General features: G+C 39.2%; 1 protein-coding gene across 7 annotated transcripts in view; it reads right to left on the reverse strand.

Annotated features, from left to right (window-relative positions):
• ptprfa (protein tyrosine phosphatase receptor type Fa) overlaps window positions 1-18,474 on the reverse strand; it is a 467,935-nt gene that overhangs the window by 190,014 nt on the left and 259,447 nt on the right. For all 7 annotated transcript variants that reach the window (XM_084722446.1, XM_084722451.1, XM_084722450.1 and 4 more), the window contains exon 6: window positions 15,131-15,241. In XM_084722446.1, the coding sequence (XP_084578572.1) occupies window positions 15,131-15,241 (111 nt within the window). The remainder of the gene's footprint in view (window positions 1-15,130; window positions 15,242-18,474) is intronic.

Raw genomic sequence — 18,474 nt, forward strand, 5'->3', positions numbered from 1 at the left:
TATCTGGTTGGGTAGTTCGTAGTGATGCTCAGACTACAGTTACCACTGTGGGGAATGTGGTTAATCTGCAAATTGGGCAGACTGGGTCATAAAAATGAATATTCTGATTAATAGTGAATGAGCTGGGGTGGGAAATAGGGTGTATTTCCACAGTAGGAGAGACATTATGTACACATTTATGCACAAGGCACAGCAGCGCAACTTTTTTGAGTCTTTTTAATTTAGTTTACTTTGGAATGTTTTCTCTGGAGTGTCAAATTTTTTCAAATTTAAACAGTTTTGTTTTTTCTGCTTAAATATTAACAATATTTGGTGCAAAGACATTACTTCATGTATGGAAACTAAACTGAAAGCAGCCTCTCTAATCATTACAGTAAATTATTAAAGAAAGCACTCCAGTCTAAATCAGAAAAAAAAAAAAAGTTCAAATGAGCGGCAGGTGGATGATTTATGCATACAAGCAAACTAGGAACCCACTTGCACATCACTAGTGGCTAGTTATGTAAGAAGATGGCTCCATCCTTAGTCCCACCTATAAAGCTGTGATTGGTTGATTGTTTCTCCAGACAGAGGGAAACAGCTGTTAATGAGCACGAGACCAGTCCTAAACAGATTGTAAAACTTGTGATGTGCAAACCAAGTTCTCTTTCTTCAACGCTCCATAACCAGATGTCAGGGAGTCCACAGCTCAGGACTTCAGTCATTCTTTAAAAATATACACACTATTGGTTTTTTGAGTTGACCTAATGCTTGCAAAGTTTTTGTCAGGATATAAACTTATGTTCAGTTTCACTCTATGGCATTTAGAGAGCGTGATGCTATTCTATGCTGGCATCAAACTGCATCTCAGAAACCCTGACCATCTCAGTAATCTCTGTTTTTCAGTTCCTTATTCAAGTCTATCATGAAAGGGGCATTTCAGTTTTAGTAATGACAAGCTGGAATTTCTGACTTCCTCTGATGTTTTGAATGAAGCGTAATTTGTGGCTACAGACTCTAAAATAATGTTTGGACCACCCAGGACCAAATCTCCTTCAGCTCTTTCAAAGAATCATTTCTAAGAGGCAGAGTAAACATTTGGCCAACATGAATGTGTTCAAAGTCAGTGAAAGGAGACGAGTGGAGAGAGATGATGCAATTTCACTCTGGGCCGCGCAAGTTGCCTCAGAGAGGAGCTAACTTTCAGCTTAACTTCATCTATTTATATAAAAAATTCACCTGACATAAATAATCCATTTCATCAAAAAAGTACGTGCAAACCTCTAATTGTAACAGCAGGTCTACCATTATGCAAGCAGTATCACGTCACCTGATTCACTGGCTTTTTCCGTTTTAGCCCTTATGTTTTATGAAATCAATATGATATCACCAGTCCTGTGTGCAGAGCGTTTGAATAGTTGAGGAGCTTGCAGCACAGCAAAGCATGAGGTACTCTTTGATCAGCAACTCAATGTGGAAAGCAGAAGTGGGAATAAATCTGTGCTGATGAAAAGGTTTTGCATCCAGTCACTACATGCTGTCCAAAGCATCAATCAACATGGAAATGATAAAATGTGATGGAAGATGCACCTTCTGCATACAACATTAAACTGATGGAGCAGCTTAATGTATGAGGAAATCCAACTTGTAACCCAGGACAGGAACCCTGGAACATACCGATGATTAGATATTCTTTGTGTCGAAGCAGTTGTTGTGCGAACATTTGAGGTGACATCAGAATGACTTCAAGAGAACAGAAGGGACTGGGCACACTGATTATTTCACAGCCTTTAGTTGTAGAAACAGAATAAGGTTTCAACGCCACAGTTTCTTCATCAGAGCTGAAGTGGACAAAGACATGAGACAAACCACATCAACCTAGATCAGATGCTCACTGGACAATTGGCAGAGGTGGCAAAAGTACACACATCCTGTACTCAAGTAAAAGTACGGATACTTGTTCAAAAAAAGACTGGTAAATGTAGAAGTACTGATTCAACTTCTTTACTCAAGTGAAAAAGTACAGGCTCTGAAATGTACTTGTTGCATCATTGGTGGCTTGTTTGCGTCTTGTTATGTCTCGGTACGGCATGTTTCACATTTTTGTCACGTTACATCTTTTATGTTGTTTTTGTCTAGCTATGTCTTTTATTTCAGTTTCATCCTGTTACGTCATTAGTGTCTTGTTAAGTCTTTCGCATCTTTTTTGTCTTGTTACATCTTGTTCCATTGTTTCCATATTCTTATGTCTCATTATGGCATGTTTCGCATTTTTGTCTTGTTATATGTTTTACGTAATTTTGTCTTGTTAGGTTATATTAGGTTATATTTGTCCTTCATGTCATTTTCATCTAGCAAAATATTTTAGGTTGTTTTCATCCTACTGTGTCATTGCCTTCTTATAAGATCTTGTTACATTGTTTTCTGTATTGTTACATCTTGTTTTGTCATTTTTTTCTTGCTACATCCTTTACTTTATTTTCATGTTGTTACATTATACCTGTCTTGTTACATCTCATTTTTGTCTTGTTACATATTGTTATGCCATTAAAGTAACAAGCCTGTTTTGAAAATGTAAGGAGTAGAAAGTACAGATACTATGGTTAAAATGTAGGGACTAAAAGTAAAAAGTTGCCAGAAAAAGAAATACCCAAGTAAAGTACAGACACCTGACATATCTACTTAAGCACAGTACTTGTTCTAAGTAACTGCCTGCCTCTGATAATTGGTTGAACAACGTTTCAGATCTTTTGGTTAATGAGTCCAAAGATTGGAGCTGTTATGGTCAGTGTCCAAGTGCAACACAAGAATGTATACCTCACTTAGATGCACAAAGATAATTTGTTAAAAATAAAATGCTAATTATAACCTTCCTGTCATAGTTACTGCATCCACTAGGGGATGCTGCCGAACAATAAACGAACATATCAGTTGGAATAAGTTGCCTGCACCTGCTATCAACACGCATGTTTTTCTGGTGAGGTCGGGCTACCTGCAGGACAAAGTCTGTTCTCAATTGAAGCCAAACAGGTAAAACCCTATATGTTGTTTGCCTCTTGTCTTTGTCCACTTTGACTCTGATGGACACTGTAACGTTGAAATGTTTGCACAGTTAAAGATAGTAAATTAAACAGTGTGTTCCAGTCTTTTTTGTTCTCTATAAATCTGATGTCCTTGAGCTGAGAAACATCTGATTGAGCTGCTGAAAGATGTGCTTAGAACCCTGTTTCTGCAGTACATGACTTTTGAATGACTTCTTATCTGATGACTTTTTATGACTATTTTATGAATGATACATTCTATCCTGGAGCTAACAATAGAATGAATGAGCTTTTATTGCCTCCTGTGCACTGTAGCTTTTTGAGAGGAAAATTAAACCTTCAAGTGCAATTCCACTGAAACTGACTTTAGTTTGGAATTATACCAAAGAAGTTTATGACCTGTTGAGTTCCCAGTCTCAGTTCTGTTGATAAATGTTGAATTAAGTGAAGCTGAGTTATGTTATTTTTTGATATGTTTTGTTAAGCTTTCATAAGTTTAGTTAAATGTTTAATTAATTGGGATAAATTCAATAAACTGCACACTTAGCCATTCATTTTAGTATTGGCTTTGATTCATCACTGGACAAACAGGCTGAATCCAACATCTTTGTCAGTAGAAATGGTTCACCTTCAACTGCTGAAGACTAGAAACTAGATTTTTAGACACAAGTAATACCTAAAGATAATCTGTTTTTCCCAGAATTCTATTTTAATGAATTGTGGTTTCACTGGATTTGTTAAGATAAAAACTGTTCATTCTCCTTTACAGTCTCCTCTTCCATTGCTTCTCCGGTTTTCAAGTCTGTCATTATTGAGGCTCTCAAAATAAAGCCACAATATGGTGTTACCGTTTAAATCAAATGGCTTGTCGTGGGTAACAAGAATCAAGCACATCCTTTCCTGAAAGAGAGTACAAACTAACACAGTATTAACTGAAATTTGAATTTGCAAATAAGATCCCTTGTGCTCATGCAGCATCTCTCTATGTCTTCTCTGACATATAGGCATGAAGAAACAAGAACAGAAGAAGAACAGAATAAAAGAGGACCAACAAGCTGCACCACAAGTCCGCAAATCCACATATCAGTCACAAACACTTGGGCTAGGGCTGCAATTCTCTCCAATAGTGTTTCACTCCCCCTCAATTTCTGAGCTCCTCCATGTTCTCCTATTAATGACCCAGCAGTGAGAGTCTTGGAAAACGCTGTAAACATGTTTGAGGCTATTTTGTTCTCGAGTTTTCTAGCAGAGACAGATAAGAGGAGAGCATGGTGAAAGCAGTGTGAGCTCAGAGCCTGCCTCTCAGTGTAATGATGGTCAGACAGCAGATGACAGCTGGGACGAGCCATGCCTTTGAATTAGTCCAGACAATAACAACATGATCAGCATGCTGCAGGGGACACCATGGGACTGACACTGTCACCAAATTTTGTGAAGTGAGCACAAACTCTGAACTCAGATTGTGCTGTAGGCACAAATTACGCAAAGATTATATTCTTTCACCATGAAAGGTGTGAGGTGTGTGACAACAGGATGTACTGGAAAATTCATTACAATCTCTTTGGTACATGTGAGGAATAGTCAAAGGTTTTTGAGGTGGGGGGGCAAGAAACAAAGCTTTCCTTAAAATTACTCAGAAGAGTAACCATCCCTAGGATGCTGAACTATCCTACTGATAATGGTTGATACTTGGGACTACACAAGGGGCCATATTTAGGTGATCTTAACGTTTTGATATGTTATTCTAGAGTAGATGATCTACAGCACAAGTGCATGCCTCAAATGAGTGCATTTAGAGTGCGTCCAACCTCATTTTTGCTATTTAAATGGCACAAAATCTGGTTGCAAAATAAGGTGCAAGGTGCAAAGTGTAATTTAGTCTCTTCATTACTCATAGGCGTGTTTTGGGTGCCATTCCCTTTAAGCCACTGCACTTGCCTCCGACACATTGCTATTTAAATGGTGGATTTGGGAAGCTGAGGAAGTGAACAGGGATGCTGAAATGACCCACTTAATCCACAGGTCAGGCGGCCCGGTCATAAACATTAACATTTGATTAATAGTGGATGGGTTGAAAGTGGGTGAAACAGGGTGAAATGTCTACCCATTAAGACCATCGCTGTGCACATTTACGCATGTGGCACAGCAGCATAACATTTAAAATGAAAGCAGCCTCTCTAATCATTAAAGTAAATCATTAAAGAAAACACTCATACATCAATACAACACAAAATAAAGAAATTACCTGTAAAGCTTGCGCTCCTTGACATAGTTTAAAAGATTATTTAATAATTAGAGAGGCTACTTTCACTCATTGTAAATGTTTCCATGTGCAAAGTAATCTCACTGCTCCAAATATCCTTCATATTGAGACAGTAAAACTGAAAAGAGTAGTTATAAACTTAACAGGACACATGGAAACTCCAGAGGAAATCATTTTTACACAGCTCTGATGGAAGTCTGGATTTACACAGCTGCTTTACTACTACACAGGACATGAATTAATATTAGATCAGGATGGATCCTGTCAGATTTAAACAATCAAAGAAGTTACACTGCTGAGAGTTGCTCTTAATGGGGAGACGCTCCACCCTCTTTCACCCACCTGCAACTCATCTGCTATTGATCAGAATCTTCATTTTTATGACCTGCAGATTAACTGCAGTGCATCTTACTATCTGAATAATGCCTCCCATAAACAGCAGGGAAATACTGCATCTTTGACTTTACACCAGATTTTTGTTAGTTAATGTTCCAGTTACTTTCTGCTGCCTAAAGATAACAATGTGCCTGACCACACTTCATTTTAAGAACAAGACACCCATGGGTGCACTGATGGGCAGAAATACATTAGCTACATACACAGTGAAAATGACAACAGTGTCTGTTGTAAACTAGCAATGATGGCTTCAAGTTTTTTCATGATGAAAGAAACATGATGATTTAAGAGTCATTACTGTAAGTTGGTTTAAAACAACCTGTGCAGCTGCACCCATCTCTTCCACACTTTTGTGACCATTTTCCTGACATAAATTTGTAATTGTACGCAGGTCATTATGTAAAATGAAGACATCTCAATCATGAACATAAACAGCAGTGAATGGACACAAAACCAGACCTACTTGATTTTCTGAACAGTATGAGTCAGAACCAGGCTAAATCATAAATCAGTCCTCAACGGGCTAATTCAACAAAGAATGCTCCGCAGCTATAGGTTTATGCTAAGGTCATCAATTTGATTTATTTTTTTTCTTGGAAACAATTAAATTGTTTTTTTTACCATCAGCTTGGCATGACAGATGGCTTTGAGTAATATATAAAAGAAGTTATAATAAGAAAAAGAATGACAAGAAGAAATCTCACTTTACAGTAACTAACTCCTACAGTGTCATTTTAGCGTCACATCCTCCATGTAATCCTTTGCTGGTGGGGAAATGTAGATGTCCTTTTAGTGTGCAGAGATAATTTTATTTGCATTTAAAACATGCTCATTTCACAAAATTTCAGAGAAGCAGGCTGCATGGAGCAGCAAGTGATGTGGTGCAAGGCAGCACACACTGTAGCAGCGGGGGTTTAGGGTGGGTGTAGGGGAGGGAGGGAGGGAGGGAGGGAAGGGGGGGGTGGTTGCACTGTGGGATTGGGGTCCTAAGAGACAGGCCGGGACGGGCCTGAGGCGCCCAGCGAGATGCCGGCGCAGCACGGCTCCAGTCTGCCAGGCCTCAGCTTTAAGAGGGTAAAGAGTGAAAAAAAACCAACCTTCCCGTTGATCTGAGTGGTGAGATTTGGATTGTATTTTTGGATGGCAGGGTGCAATGATGATGGAGGGATTTAAGATAAAGTGAAAAAGAAAAAAAATAAACAACAAGAGGGGCAAAATAAGGAGTAGGAGGAAGAAGACAAGGAGAAACAAAGAGAGTAAAACAGGCAAATATCTGCTTATCCATTAACGAGTGAGAAAATCACAGTAGAGACAATAGCCTGTGCAGTGCAGTGACACACAAACACGCATCATAAGACACTTAACAAGGCAGTGCAAACCCATCACACACACACACACACACACACACACACACACACACACACACACACACACAAAGCAAAAGGCCATGAAGGAAACACTCTCACCTAAACAGAATAAGACACACAATAAGATCAGCGGTGCTAATCTAACTCTGCCTGTAACAAACAGCACTGTTCCACTGTTTCCACACAAACACACACACAGACATGTAATTACACACATCCACACTTCCCTCCCTGTCCTGAACTTTCCTGCAGTGTTGGAGCCCTTCACATCCTGTGAATTAAGACAGAATTGAAGAGGCCAAGGCTCGCTGACAACCAGACTTCATTAAGCACACAAAGCAGACAGTGTGTTACTGCCCACATTTATTCTGCCCATTGACTCTGGGCGAGCTCAGCCACCGAGTCCTGAAATCAATGAGCACGTAAACATGGCCCCTGATAGGATTAGTCAAACACTCACCTTGCAAATTTGTACTTCTTTTTCCATGTGCCCAGTCTTAACTGAGGGACAGTTGATAAGCTAACACTGCATTAAAGGAGCACACTGTTTCGTTGGTCCACTTACCCACTAAGTGATGAGAAAAGAGGCATTAAAGTAATCCGTATGAGAGCTGGCAGTGACTGCATGTGTATGAACTACAGACTATTTTAACCAAGACAGTGCTGTATATTTATTAAGCTGTTTAAATACATCTTATCTGACCACACTCCAATTTACGTTAGCAAGGAGGGCTTGAGTGATGCTCTAGTGTCCAACAGATGTTTATGTCTTGAGTGTAGTTATTTACTACTGTGCAAATTTTGCTGTTGATTCTCTCTTTTATACATGAGAATGGAGGTAGGAAAAACCTGAGAACTGCAGAATGTACTGCCATTTTACACCGCATGCAGCAAAGCTGCTGTACGTCTGCTGCGCAGCATCTTCAGCAGCCAAAATAGGTTCATTAGATAGTGTGCATTTACACCAGATGTGAATGCAGCGTGTTGCGGCTGCAGCAGGCTCGCGGCATGCAGCAAATATAGAATAGAGTTCTACTTTTGCTGCAGGCTGCAAGTCTGCTGCAGCACACAAATTAGATTTTAAACACATAAAATTGCTTTTTAAAATGATATGCGTTTCCTGTATTTTTCATGGCCAAAAATATACATGAATATATACCTCTCCTTCAACTGAGTACATGCTATCGTTCACCTTTGGGATTCCCTCTTCAGGTTGTCCCCCGGTCACGCTGCTTAGCAACCACCCACAAACGCCTTAGCAACCGAGTGTGCCCTACTCATAGCACATTGGGTTTGTTGTCATCCTGTAGTTAATTCAGTTCAGAAGTGGATGAGGAAAGACTGATTGTGGAGGTGGAGAAACATCAAGAGCTCTATGACCCACAGAAGCGGCTTTACTTCTCTTCTACTTGTTGGACGGCTGTTGTTGGGCACACAGACATAGTCAGTTCTGTGGGGTCTGCATGCGGTGTAAAATAGGCTTTAGAGATCACAGTAACCTGTTGGAAATACACAGCAGTGAGGACATCATTCATTTTCATTTGTCCAAGGAAACTATCTTGATCTGGACTGATGACTTTTTAGCAGAAGCACTGATCCCTGCCACGTTACGCAGCATCTCAGCTACAGGTCTGACAAGATATTTTTTCAATGCTGGAGGTTTTTCGTATAGTTACACTCTCACTCAGTTTTCACAGTAAAACGTCCTTGTACTGGTCGAATTTTTCTGGCAGGCATTTTGTGCTGGAGTGAACAGAGCCAAGTGGTGGGATTTGTTACAGATAGAGGCATTCAACTGCTTCTCACTGTGGTAGAGAACAGCAGAACCTGGATATCTCAAAGACCACCTTTGCAAGGTTTTTGGGGAAGTCACTCCCACCAGACAAGAGCTAGAGCTGCTGAGCTGTGCTCCACAAGGTTTCACACCAACAAACCTTCACACTCTTTGTTAATATGGACTATAGTGAGTTACCTTTGCACATGGGCAGCAGACATTTTTGCTCATATTGGCAGTTTCAAGCAGAGGTGTAACTGAAAACATGATAAATATTGACTGCATTCCATTTAGATGAGTCAGTTCCATGACCCTGGTATTGTGCATGCTGGCTCTCTCTCATCCTCGAAAGGTCCGTGGAAACAATGTTGGTCCTTATTGTGTCATCTTTTGTGTGATTTAGTGTCTTTAAGTTTAAGTTGAACAAGAATAGTTGAAGCTTCAGTAGTCGGAGTTAGCCAGATCAGTTACTTATCTTCTAAATTTATAGTCTTTAGCGTGAAGATTCATCTTCAAGTTTCCACAGAGACTGGGTGCTTTCACATCTTCCTTGTTTGGTCTGGACTATTTAGACCAGGCATGTCCAAACTGTTCCATAAAGGGCCGAGTGGCTGCAGGTTTTTGATCCAACCAGTCTACAGCACACCTGATTCGACTAATCAGCTGTTTGAAGACTGAAATCAGGTGATTAAATGAGTCAAGCCTGGTGTGCTCCGGCTTGGTAGGAATGAAAACCTGCAGCCACTCGGCCCTTTATGGAACAGTTTGGACATGCCTGGTCTAAATAGTCCAGACCAAACAAGGAAGATGTGAAAGCACCCAGTCTCTGTGGAAACTTGAAGATGAATCTTCACGCTAAAGACTATAAATTGATGTGAAACCAGACTGAGGGGAAACAGGGGAACCTTGGTCTGACTGAAAAAGGTGGTCTCGGTCTGGACCAAATTAAACCATGGTTTTCCAGAGGAAAAATTTGTTTCTCACAATCCTCTTGTTTGTCTTGTCTGATTGAACCCTCCACAAACCACAGCCTGGACCAAACAGCAGAACCTTGAACTGACTGAAAGAGGTGATCCTGGTCCAGAGCAAATTCAATCATGGTTTGGTTTGTTTCTAGTGTGAAAACGTTTTATTTTTTTGTACGATTCAGAACAAAATGAGCCCTGGTTGAGCATGAAGGAGACCAAATATTTCACTGACATTTGGTCTGACCACTTTATAAAGAGTTATAAAGAAATAACTCACAAATTATTGTTATTTCCAAAGATTTCACAAAAAATAGAAATCTTACCAGTGTTTGAGCAGTATTCCTGCCTTTTGAAAACCAGGAAGTGAGACAGGGGTCCTTATGGTATAGCTAAACCTTTTTATGCCTGATTAAATCATGTTTTTGTAAATATTTGATGGCATTGACAAAATCTGGCACACAAATTTAAAGGGCTAACATTTTCCTAAAAACTGAAGTTTAAAACAAAGATGAATATAATATAGCATTTTATACCACTGTAATCAGTTGGTAGCGTTAGTTTTAGATTTTGATGGATTTGAACACATTTGAAAATTGTTTGAAGTTGTGATGTCTTGTCTGAGACAACGCCGTTTTCTGGCACAGAGCAATTTCACCATAAAGTTGGGATCATAGTGACGGTATTCACTTTTAAAGTTTGTCCCACTTCTCAAGAATGGGCAGCATATTAAAATCTTCTCATGGAGCCTTCAGGCAATCAAATAACAGTAATAAAGTGTTATAATGGATTGCTGAAGCCAACTATTTACAGTGTGTACATTTTATAATATCATTCTCATCTCATAATGGTTAAGTGGACCAAGGGACCATCTGTCTGTTCCAAGTTTAGTCTTGCAAAGAAAACCTAAGTTACGCCACTACTGTTGTGCCCCATGGGACCTAAATTTGATTTAAAAAATATGAATGGTAGTATATGGTGAGAGGCAAATGATTTTTTGATTCTGTTTGAACTGTGCTACAAATTACACACATGACGTTTGTCAATTTAAAACATAATTTTACAAATCAAAAAAGTCTCAGTGTGTCACAGTTTAGTTTTGCATGAAACTGCTCAGTGAACTACATCTCTCGTCTTGCACATTATATGTCATCAACACCAGACTTGCTGCTCCTTGTAACATTATCTTACCTGAAGTGTTTTATTAGCGACTCCTGGTCTTGTTATCAGCCCTGAAGAGAAATAATGAGTAAGGTCTGCTGTTGTGTGATTCCATCTTGGTATGAAAACACACAGACATTGCAGCTTCAGCGGCTAACGTTATCTTTTGGAGGGAGAAAATCATGATGTCACTTACGCGACTTTTGGGTGTGTAGTCTTTCTACTTACGTAACTTCACAGTCTGATACTTCAACAGATTTACAACACAGGTTGAATTTCTTGACTTGAAAAATTATCTCTGAAATTGACAAACATCATATGTGCAATAAGTAGCACAATTCAAACAGTATCAAAAAATAATTTGATCTCTTGCCACAGACAACAGTTCATATTTTTTTTCAAAAGTTAGGTCCCATGGTGGTCCGCTAGAAGGGGCGTGGCTTAGGCTCTCTATATGAGCAACAACATTCGCAGACACTTCCTTGCACACACACACAGAGGAAAAATAAAATCCTCCCTCACATGTCTGATAGAAGCAAACAAAGCAAAGCACACTGAACGATGGAAAACAGCTGCTTTCATGAGTAGATGTGAGGATAAGCATTTGATAGATGAAGAGAAACATATACAGTCTGTGTATATGACTGACTGACACGTGAGTGGAGGAGGGATTGTGGACTGCGGCACCAAATACCCCCAAAAGAAAAAGACATGAAAAGCTAAAAAAAAAAAAGGTGAAGAGAAGTTTAGAACCAAAAAAGAAAGACACACAAATTTTGGCAACATATGGCATGTTGCAGCGTTTGTTCAGGAGCCACACGGTGAGATGAATATGGAAACATAAGCTACCAGCACACCTGGAGAGGTTAAAGGTTAAAGCAACACACACAGGAACCTTGAAGAGAAGCAGAAATAACAAATCATATAGTTCATCGTCTGATGTTTGTTGGCTGCGGCTCTGTTTGTTTTAGTGGAGGATGCTTCATGCAAAAAAAAAAAAAGATACATGTAGTGTTTTTATTTTCAACAACTGCAGTACTTTTCACTCTGCATACTTTCTGTTTCGAGAGATTCTTGGAAAGTGTTTTTTTTTTTTTTCCTCAATGGCTTTGTCTCTCGGGCGTGAGCGCTCTGTGATCTGTTATTGGGAAACCGATGCATCTGTTGTGGTTCGAAAATAAAAATGTACATCTGCTCGCACATATGTAGACACACACACACACACATACGCACACACAGAGGCTGCTTGGAGGAGTCAGCTCTCTCTGTTTACTTCTCATGCTCAGTGTTGTTCAGACTTAAAAAGAGCCAGCTCAGAGTTCGGTTCCTAGAGATGGTTCATGTTCATAGTTCATATTTTCTAATTCTGAGCTAAGTACAGTTCCAAAAATGAACTAGTTCACGTTCTCCTCCTACCAGTGACACTGGGGTCTACATAACATCCTCTTACTCAATGGTGTCCACTATTCATGTTTTTTTTAATTTATTTTATTTTAAATGTAAACTTACTTAAGTAACTTTATTAGATACTACAGCTGTAATGTGATTACTTTGAGGTGTGCTTTTATTTGAGATACTGTAGTTAATATGACACTTTTCAGTGTTTCAACTGCCCCCAACCACTGTTACACTTGCCCCCAATATTACAGTCTTGTCCTTATTGGTGAAATTATATCAGTTGTATTATTAATTAGTGTACATATATTTTTCTCATATCAAAAGATGGTTAGTGTATTTCAAATAGTCTGAGTTCTTGGGGATTTTTTTAAAAGTTACAATTGCCCCTGGTCTCCCCTATCTTAATATATTGAGTTAGTATCTCAAAATAATGATTTAATATCTCAAAAGACTGAGTTTGTCTTAAAATTTACTTAGTATGTAAGTCATTTTGTTAACGTTTCTCATTATTTTGAGATATATTGTCAATATCTTGAAATACTAAAACATTATTTCGAGATTCCATGACATTATTTCATCAAAGTTTCTCATTATAATGACATACAGGATCTACTTTTTTTCCATCATATTGTCAGAAATGTGTGTCCATAGATACAGATGTTTGTAGATGAGTGTATAACATGGATCTATCTGTGTGTTTCTCACTGTTAACAGACTCCAGCCTGCAGTGTAGTTCAGACACTTCACTGATAAACCACAGAATTATAGACAAACATGAGGCTTCATGATCAAATCAAGTTTTTATATCACGTTGACACTTCTGTAAATATTTGTGCATTCTCTCTCTCTCTCTCTCTCTCTCTCTCTCTCAAAAATATGAGCAAGTTCAATGAACACTGAATTCTTTTAGCACGTTTATAGACAACACTGTTTGCCAGACAGTGTTTCGGTACTAAGCTGCAGTTGAGGGATACATCTTTGAGGTCATATTTATTCTTTTTACTGCAGCAGTGAAGTAGATATAGGCAATGTCACAAACACACAGATAGATCCACGTTATACACTCATTTACAAACATCTGTATCTATGGACGCACATTTCTGACAATATGATGGAAAAGAGAGATCCTGTAAGTCATTATAATGAGTAACTTTGTTCAAATAATGTTGTGGAATCCCAACATAAGAGTTTAGTATTTTGAAATATTGAGTTGGTATCTCAAAATAATGAGAAAATTTCTCAAAATGACATATATATCAAGTAATTACTTTAAGATATTAAGACATTATTTGATATAGGGGAGATTCTAACTTTTTTAAAAAAAAAAATATTCCTTTATAACTCACAGACTACTTGAATAAATAATCATCTTTTGAAATGAGAAACATATATATGTGCACAAAGAATGAATACATCTCAAATAACAGTACTGCTGTAGTATCTAATAATGTTACTTGATATACAGGCATCATCTGTATTCAAGGCAAAAGTCTATCCTATCTGTTATATCTATATCATCCTCACACTTTAGGGAGAAGACCAGGGGATGTAACGAGATTTGTGACACTGGGTCAAAGTCCTGATTTAGGAAAAAATGTTCAGAATAGATTAAACTATGTACTGTAAAATTGAATGTTCAAATTAACTGATTGTCATAAGCAGTGAAAACATAAAATTTGTTTAAAAGTTCTGCTAACTTAAAAATGGTGAGTGTCAGCAGAAAACTAGTTTTTTTATTAATAGGAACATGAACCAATGGGTTTTTGTACTTAAAATGATTCAGTTCTGTTAATGTATTGTAATGAGAGGGATGACTTAAAATTCCAAGTTGCATTTAATGAAACATTTTGAGTTGGGTTATCAATAATTGAATTTAGCTATAATCAGATAGTATCTGTAACACAAACTCTAAATATTTCAGCTTTGATAACCTCCAACTTTTGAATTTATGAACTCCAAAAAAATAGTGGCAGCTGATTGCCTTTTGAGTACTGCTGACTTATTTAAGTTTACGGTGTGGTAAAACAGCAGTAAAGATTAGGTATTAAGCTTTGAAGGCAAATGGCATCAAAGAGCATTATCAATGGAAACGTCAAACGAACAAAAGTCTGAAACAGTAATGAATCACCCCTGCGCTTTGAAAACTGCCTTTGAGATCCTGATATTGGTTGAGGCTAATTGAGTTGTTTGTTGACAAGGCCTATTTATGAGCAGCCCCGAGGCTCGCTTTCACCCTGCTGGCTTTTGTTGCAGCACATCCAGCCAACTGGAGGACACTTTCAGGGGGGGAATTTCCTGCCCCGTCTTACCACCCACCCTCGCCCCAACACACACACACACACGGGACGAACAACAGCAAAGGTGTCAGCTTCTCTTTGAGGCAAGACTCCACACGTAAAAACCTCGACCTCCCCAAAACAAAGAGGCAGAACCGCAGCCAACCTCTCTTTCACCCCTGACGAGTCAAAACATCCCCCCCGTCACTGCGAGGTTAGGCAGGTCAAGCAAACTAACAACAGGGCAATGGAGCAAAATACATAAATCAGCACCTGGAAGACAAAGACGAGACAGAGAGAGCAGGAGATGACAGTGTGAGCAGAGAGAGGACAGGCATCAACAGGTTTTAACTTTCACTGCAGCTGAATCCTGGGAACCAGCCTCCTTCCTATTAGCAGTCAGGAGGCAGAGCATCGCTGCAGATGAGGTGACGGGAGAGGACCTTGCTGTTGGAGGCGGCGACCTGAACGGCGGCGGGGAGGGCGCGCCGGGGTCGAGGGGGATCTTACCTCGAACATAAAGGTTAGCCGGAGCTGAGTAGCGAGTCCCGGCGCTGTTGACTGCCACGCACTCGTACTTGCCCTGGTCCGACTCCTCGCTGTTCTCAATCTGAAGCGCTCCTGGGGAGGGAGGCCAAAATGTCACGGGTCAGGTCTGCACCACACACCTTCCAACAACACTCACAGGTCTACACCACACACCTTCACACAACACACACACACACACACACAGGACTTTAGACTTATCTGATTCACTAATCCTATACACACTTAGCTTTCCATATCCTTGCTAAAATCAATTTCATCCTGTAATTTCTTCAATTCCAAACCTTTAAGAAAAGCTTAAAGAATTAATATTTCCATCTAGGTTCATTATTTGGAGCTCTACACCATGGCTGAGATGCACCAACAATAATTAATGTATAACCCGATTAAATTTAAATGATTTTTTGTAAACTTTAAAACTAACTGAAACTTAAGATTCAATTTAAACCTCTTGTTAAACCTAAATTTAGTTTTTTGCTATAAACATAGATTCAATTTAATCCAATTGCACCACAACTTTCAACTCCAAAATGGTTTCTTGTATGAACTTTAAACTACCTAACTTTTAAAATGGTGACCTTTTTGAGATGTACTGAGCAAAAATAATCAAGTTCATCAAGGACAGTTAAAGCCTCTGAAAAGTTGGCTTGAAATAGTAAAAATGCATATATGATATCAATGTTTAGCTTCTCATTAAGCATTCAAAAAGATCTGGATGAAAATAAACCTGAATAACTAATAGAAAACCTGGTTCATTTTGCTGTTTAGACATTTTTTCAAGACTGTGTGGGCGTGTCAACTGTTTGATTGACAGCTGCCTCAGCAGTCCCAACATGGAAGCTAAATGATGCAGTGAACCGCTGTATGGGTTTAAGTGTACGTTATATATAGAACATGTCCACTGCTTTACTTTGTCATCAGACAGCGTTTTCAACGGGGGAAGTGAAGCCACCATCTCTGCTCTATTTACAACCACCAGACTCCATGGACAGAAACAGTATTTTTCCTTCGCAGGACACGGGAGCTGTACGACTTTGTTGGTTAGTTTGTGTCATTATTTGACTTTGGTGTGACTTTGGTGTTTAAACACGTCTGTGCGGGTTTGAAGCAGCGTTACTTGCTGTGCAACGAGGCAGCGGTAGACCAGCAGCTCCCATGTCCTGCGAGGGAAAATGACTGTTTCTTTCAACGGAGACTTGTGGCTGTGAAGAGAGCGCAGACGCCGGCTTCAGTTCACTGTCTGACAGCAAAGTAAAGCAGGAAAACCAATACTGATTTGGGCAGCAGGTTAAATCAGTCTGTATTAAAAGAGCAATATAACAATTTTGAGTTGGCTCAGACTCAGAAAGCAGCTTCCGCAGAGAAGTTTCGTTGCACCCACATAGCAACTAACATGAATTTTTTATGATTGGTTTGTAGAATTAATTGCGTAATTTTCACAATAAATCTTAGAGCACAAACACACTCAAATCAACACAATACAGGAGAGTGTACAGAAACTTAGATGACAAATTTGGATTAAATCTGATTTTTAATACTTAAGACCCTAAATTACATGGTTAGAAGGCTACTGTGGATTTGGATTTAGAGAGGCTTTAAAATCCAAATTAGCAGCAATATCTTAAAACCCTCATTGGTCAAAGCCTTTAGTTTAACACTGCTATATTCTTCTGGTATCATTGGGTAAATTAACCCTTTCTTCCCCGAGCCTAACTCCACTGATCTCCTCATGTTCTCAGTGAAAACTTTCATCGTAGGGAAAGAATGTGAAAAACGTAAGCTGGAACTTACCTGACACCATCATTTACATCAACTCACTCCAAAATCATTTCAGAACAGTTTCATAGCATTTATACAAACATTTAATATTCAGTTGTCAGTACAGAGGTTAGGTTTGAGATAGAAGACATGTATGAATGTGTTTTTAGCAGCTATGTGATATTATAGTGCACCAGCTGTGGATGTGACATCATGCAGTGTTGCAGTGAACAAATGTGAAAAATAAAAGGTTTAATGTACATATTTCAGAATACAATCCTGAAATGCAATATGGGATGAGTTTGTAACACAATGCTCAGAACTTGACTAAGAAAAAAAACAAACAAAAAAACAAAAATCAGCGGTGTGTGTAGCCACATCCCTGGTGGATCTGCTGCAGACAGCCAGCCCAGAGATGGAGGAGGAGCAACCTTCATCTGGGATGCAGCCAGCAAGGACATTCTGCCTGAGATCTCTCTCAATCTCTCTCTTTCTCTCTCTCTCTCTCTCTCTCTCTCTCTCTCTCTCTCTCTCTCTCTCTCACACACACACACACACACACACACACACAAACAAACTCTCACACACACAGTATGTAGGTAAGCCTTTCTCCTACATATCACAGAACATCATGATAATGAAATCACACTGTTGCTGAAGCGTGAAGAGGAGCGTGTGCAGCAACAGCTGAATATCTTTCTCTACGTGTCTATTGTCTACCTCGCTGCACATTCAGCACCTCCAGATAACAGAGGCCTTTGAGTAGAAAAACGGATCTTGATGGACGTTTGCTTTGACCTCTTGGAAAGAAAAAGGCTCATCAGTGCTTCTGGAGAAGCTGTGACTTCTTACAGTTGAAGACTATGAAGTCCTGAACCGAATATTACAAGCTGTGAAGACTTCAGGGCACCCTATTGGCTCAGTTGGTAGAGTGTGCACCCCATGTAGTGAAGCTGTCAGTCCTCTGCAGCGCCCATGGACTCATACCCCACTCTTCCCTGTCATATCTTCAGCTGTCCTATCGAATAAAGGCATAAATGGCCCAAAAAATAACTTTAAAATAAGAAGGTGCCAAAAGTTCCTCTGCCCTTCAGACACAGAGCCTTCAATAATGGAGCATCTACTCCCTCTCTCTGCAGCTTCCAAGACCAACATGCAGACAGAGGTCAAACCTGCACACGACTAATTATGTAAGTGGTAAGTTATCACTTATGCTAATGCACTCACTTCCATGGCCTGACCTAGGCTGTGAAATTTAGAAGAGCAGACAGTACGATGCTTGGTGAAGCATTTAACACTACAACAGCCAAGGAGGTCATTTTGACTGCTTTCAAATGTATATGTGCAATAACTTAATGCATGCTAAGAATGTCAAATCTGTATTTTCAAGTAAAATGTTTTTCTTATATATAAATAACACAAAATGCATATAAAGATGATCATTTTTATCTATTTCGGCCACAGGTTGACATATTGACCACAGAGGAAACGGCCACTGTTATCATTTTGGTTGCTTAGCAACTATCATTGTCTTTATCAACAAAACTTCA

The sequence above is a fragment of the Lutjanus erythropterus genome, chromosome 7, assembly GCF_056507025.1.
Source record: "Lutjanus erythropterus isolate fLutEry1 chromosome 7, fLutEry1.hap2, whole genome shotgun sequence".
NCBI lineage: Eukaryota > Metazoa > Chordata > Actinopteri > Lutjaniformes > Lutjanidae > Lutjanus > Lutjanus erythropterus.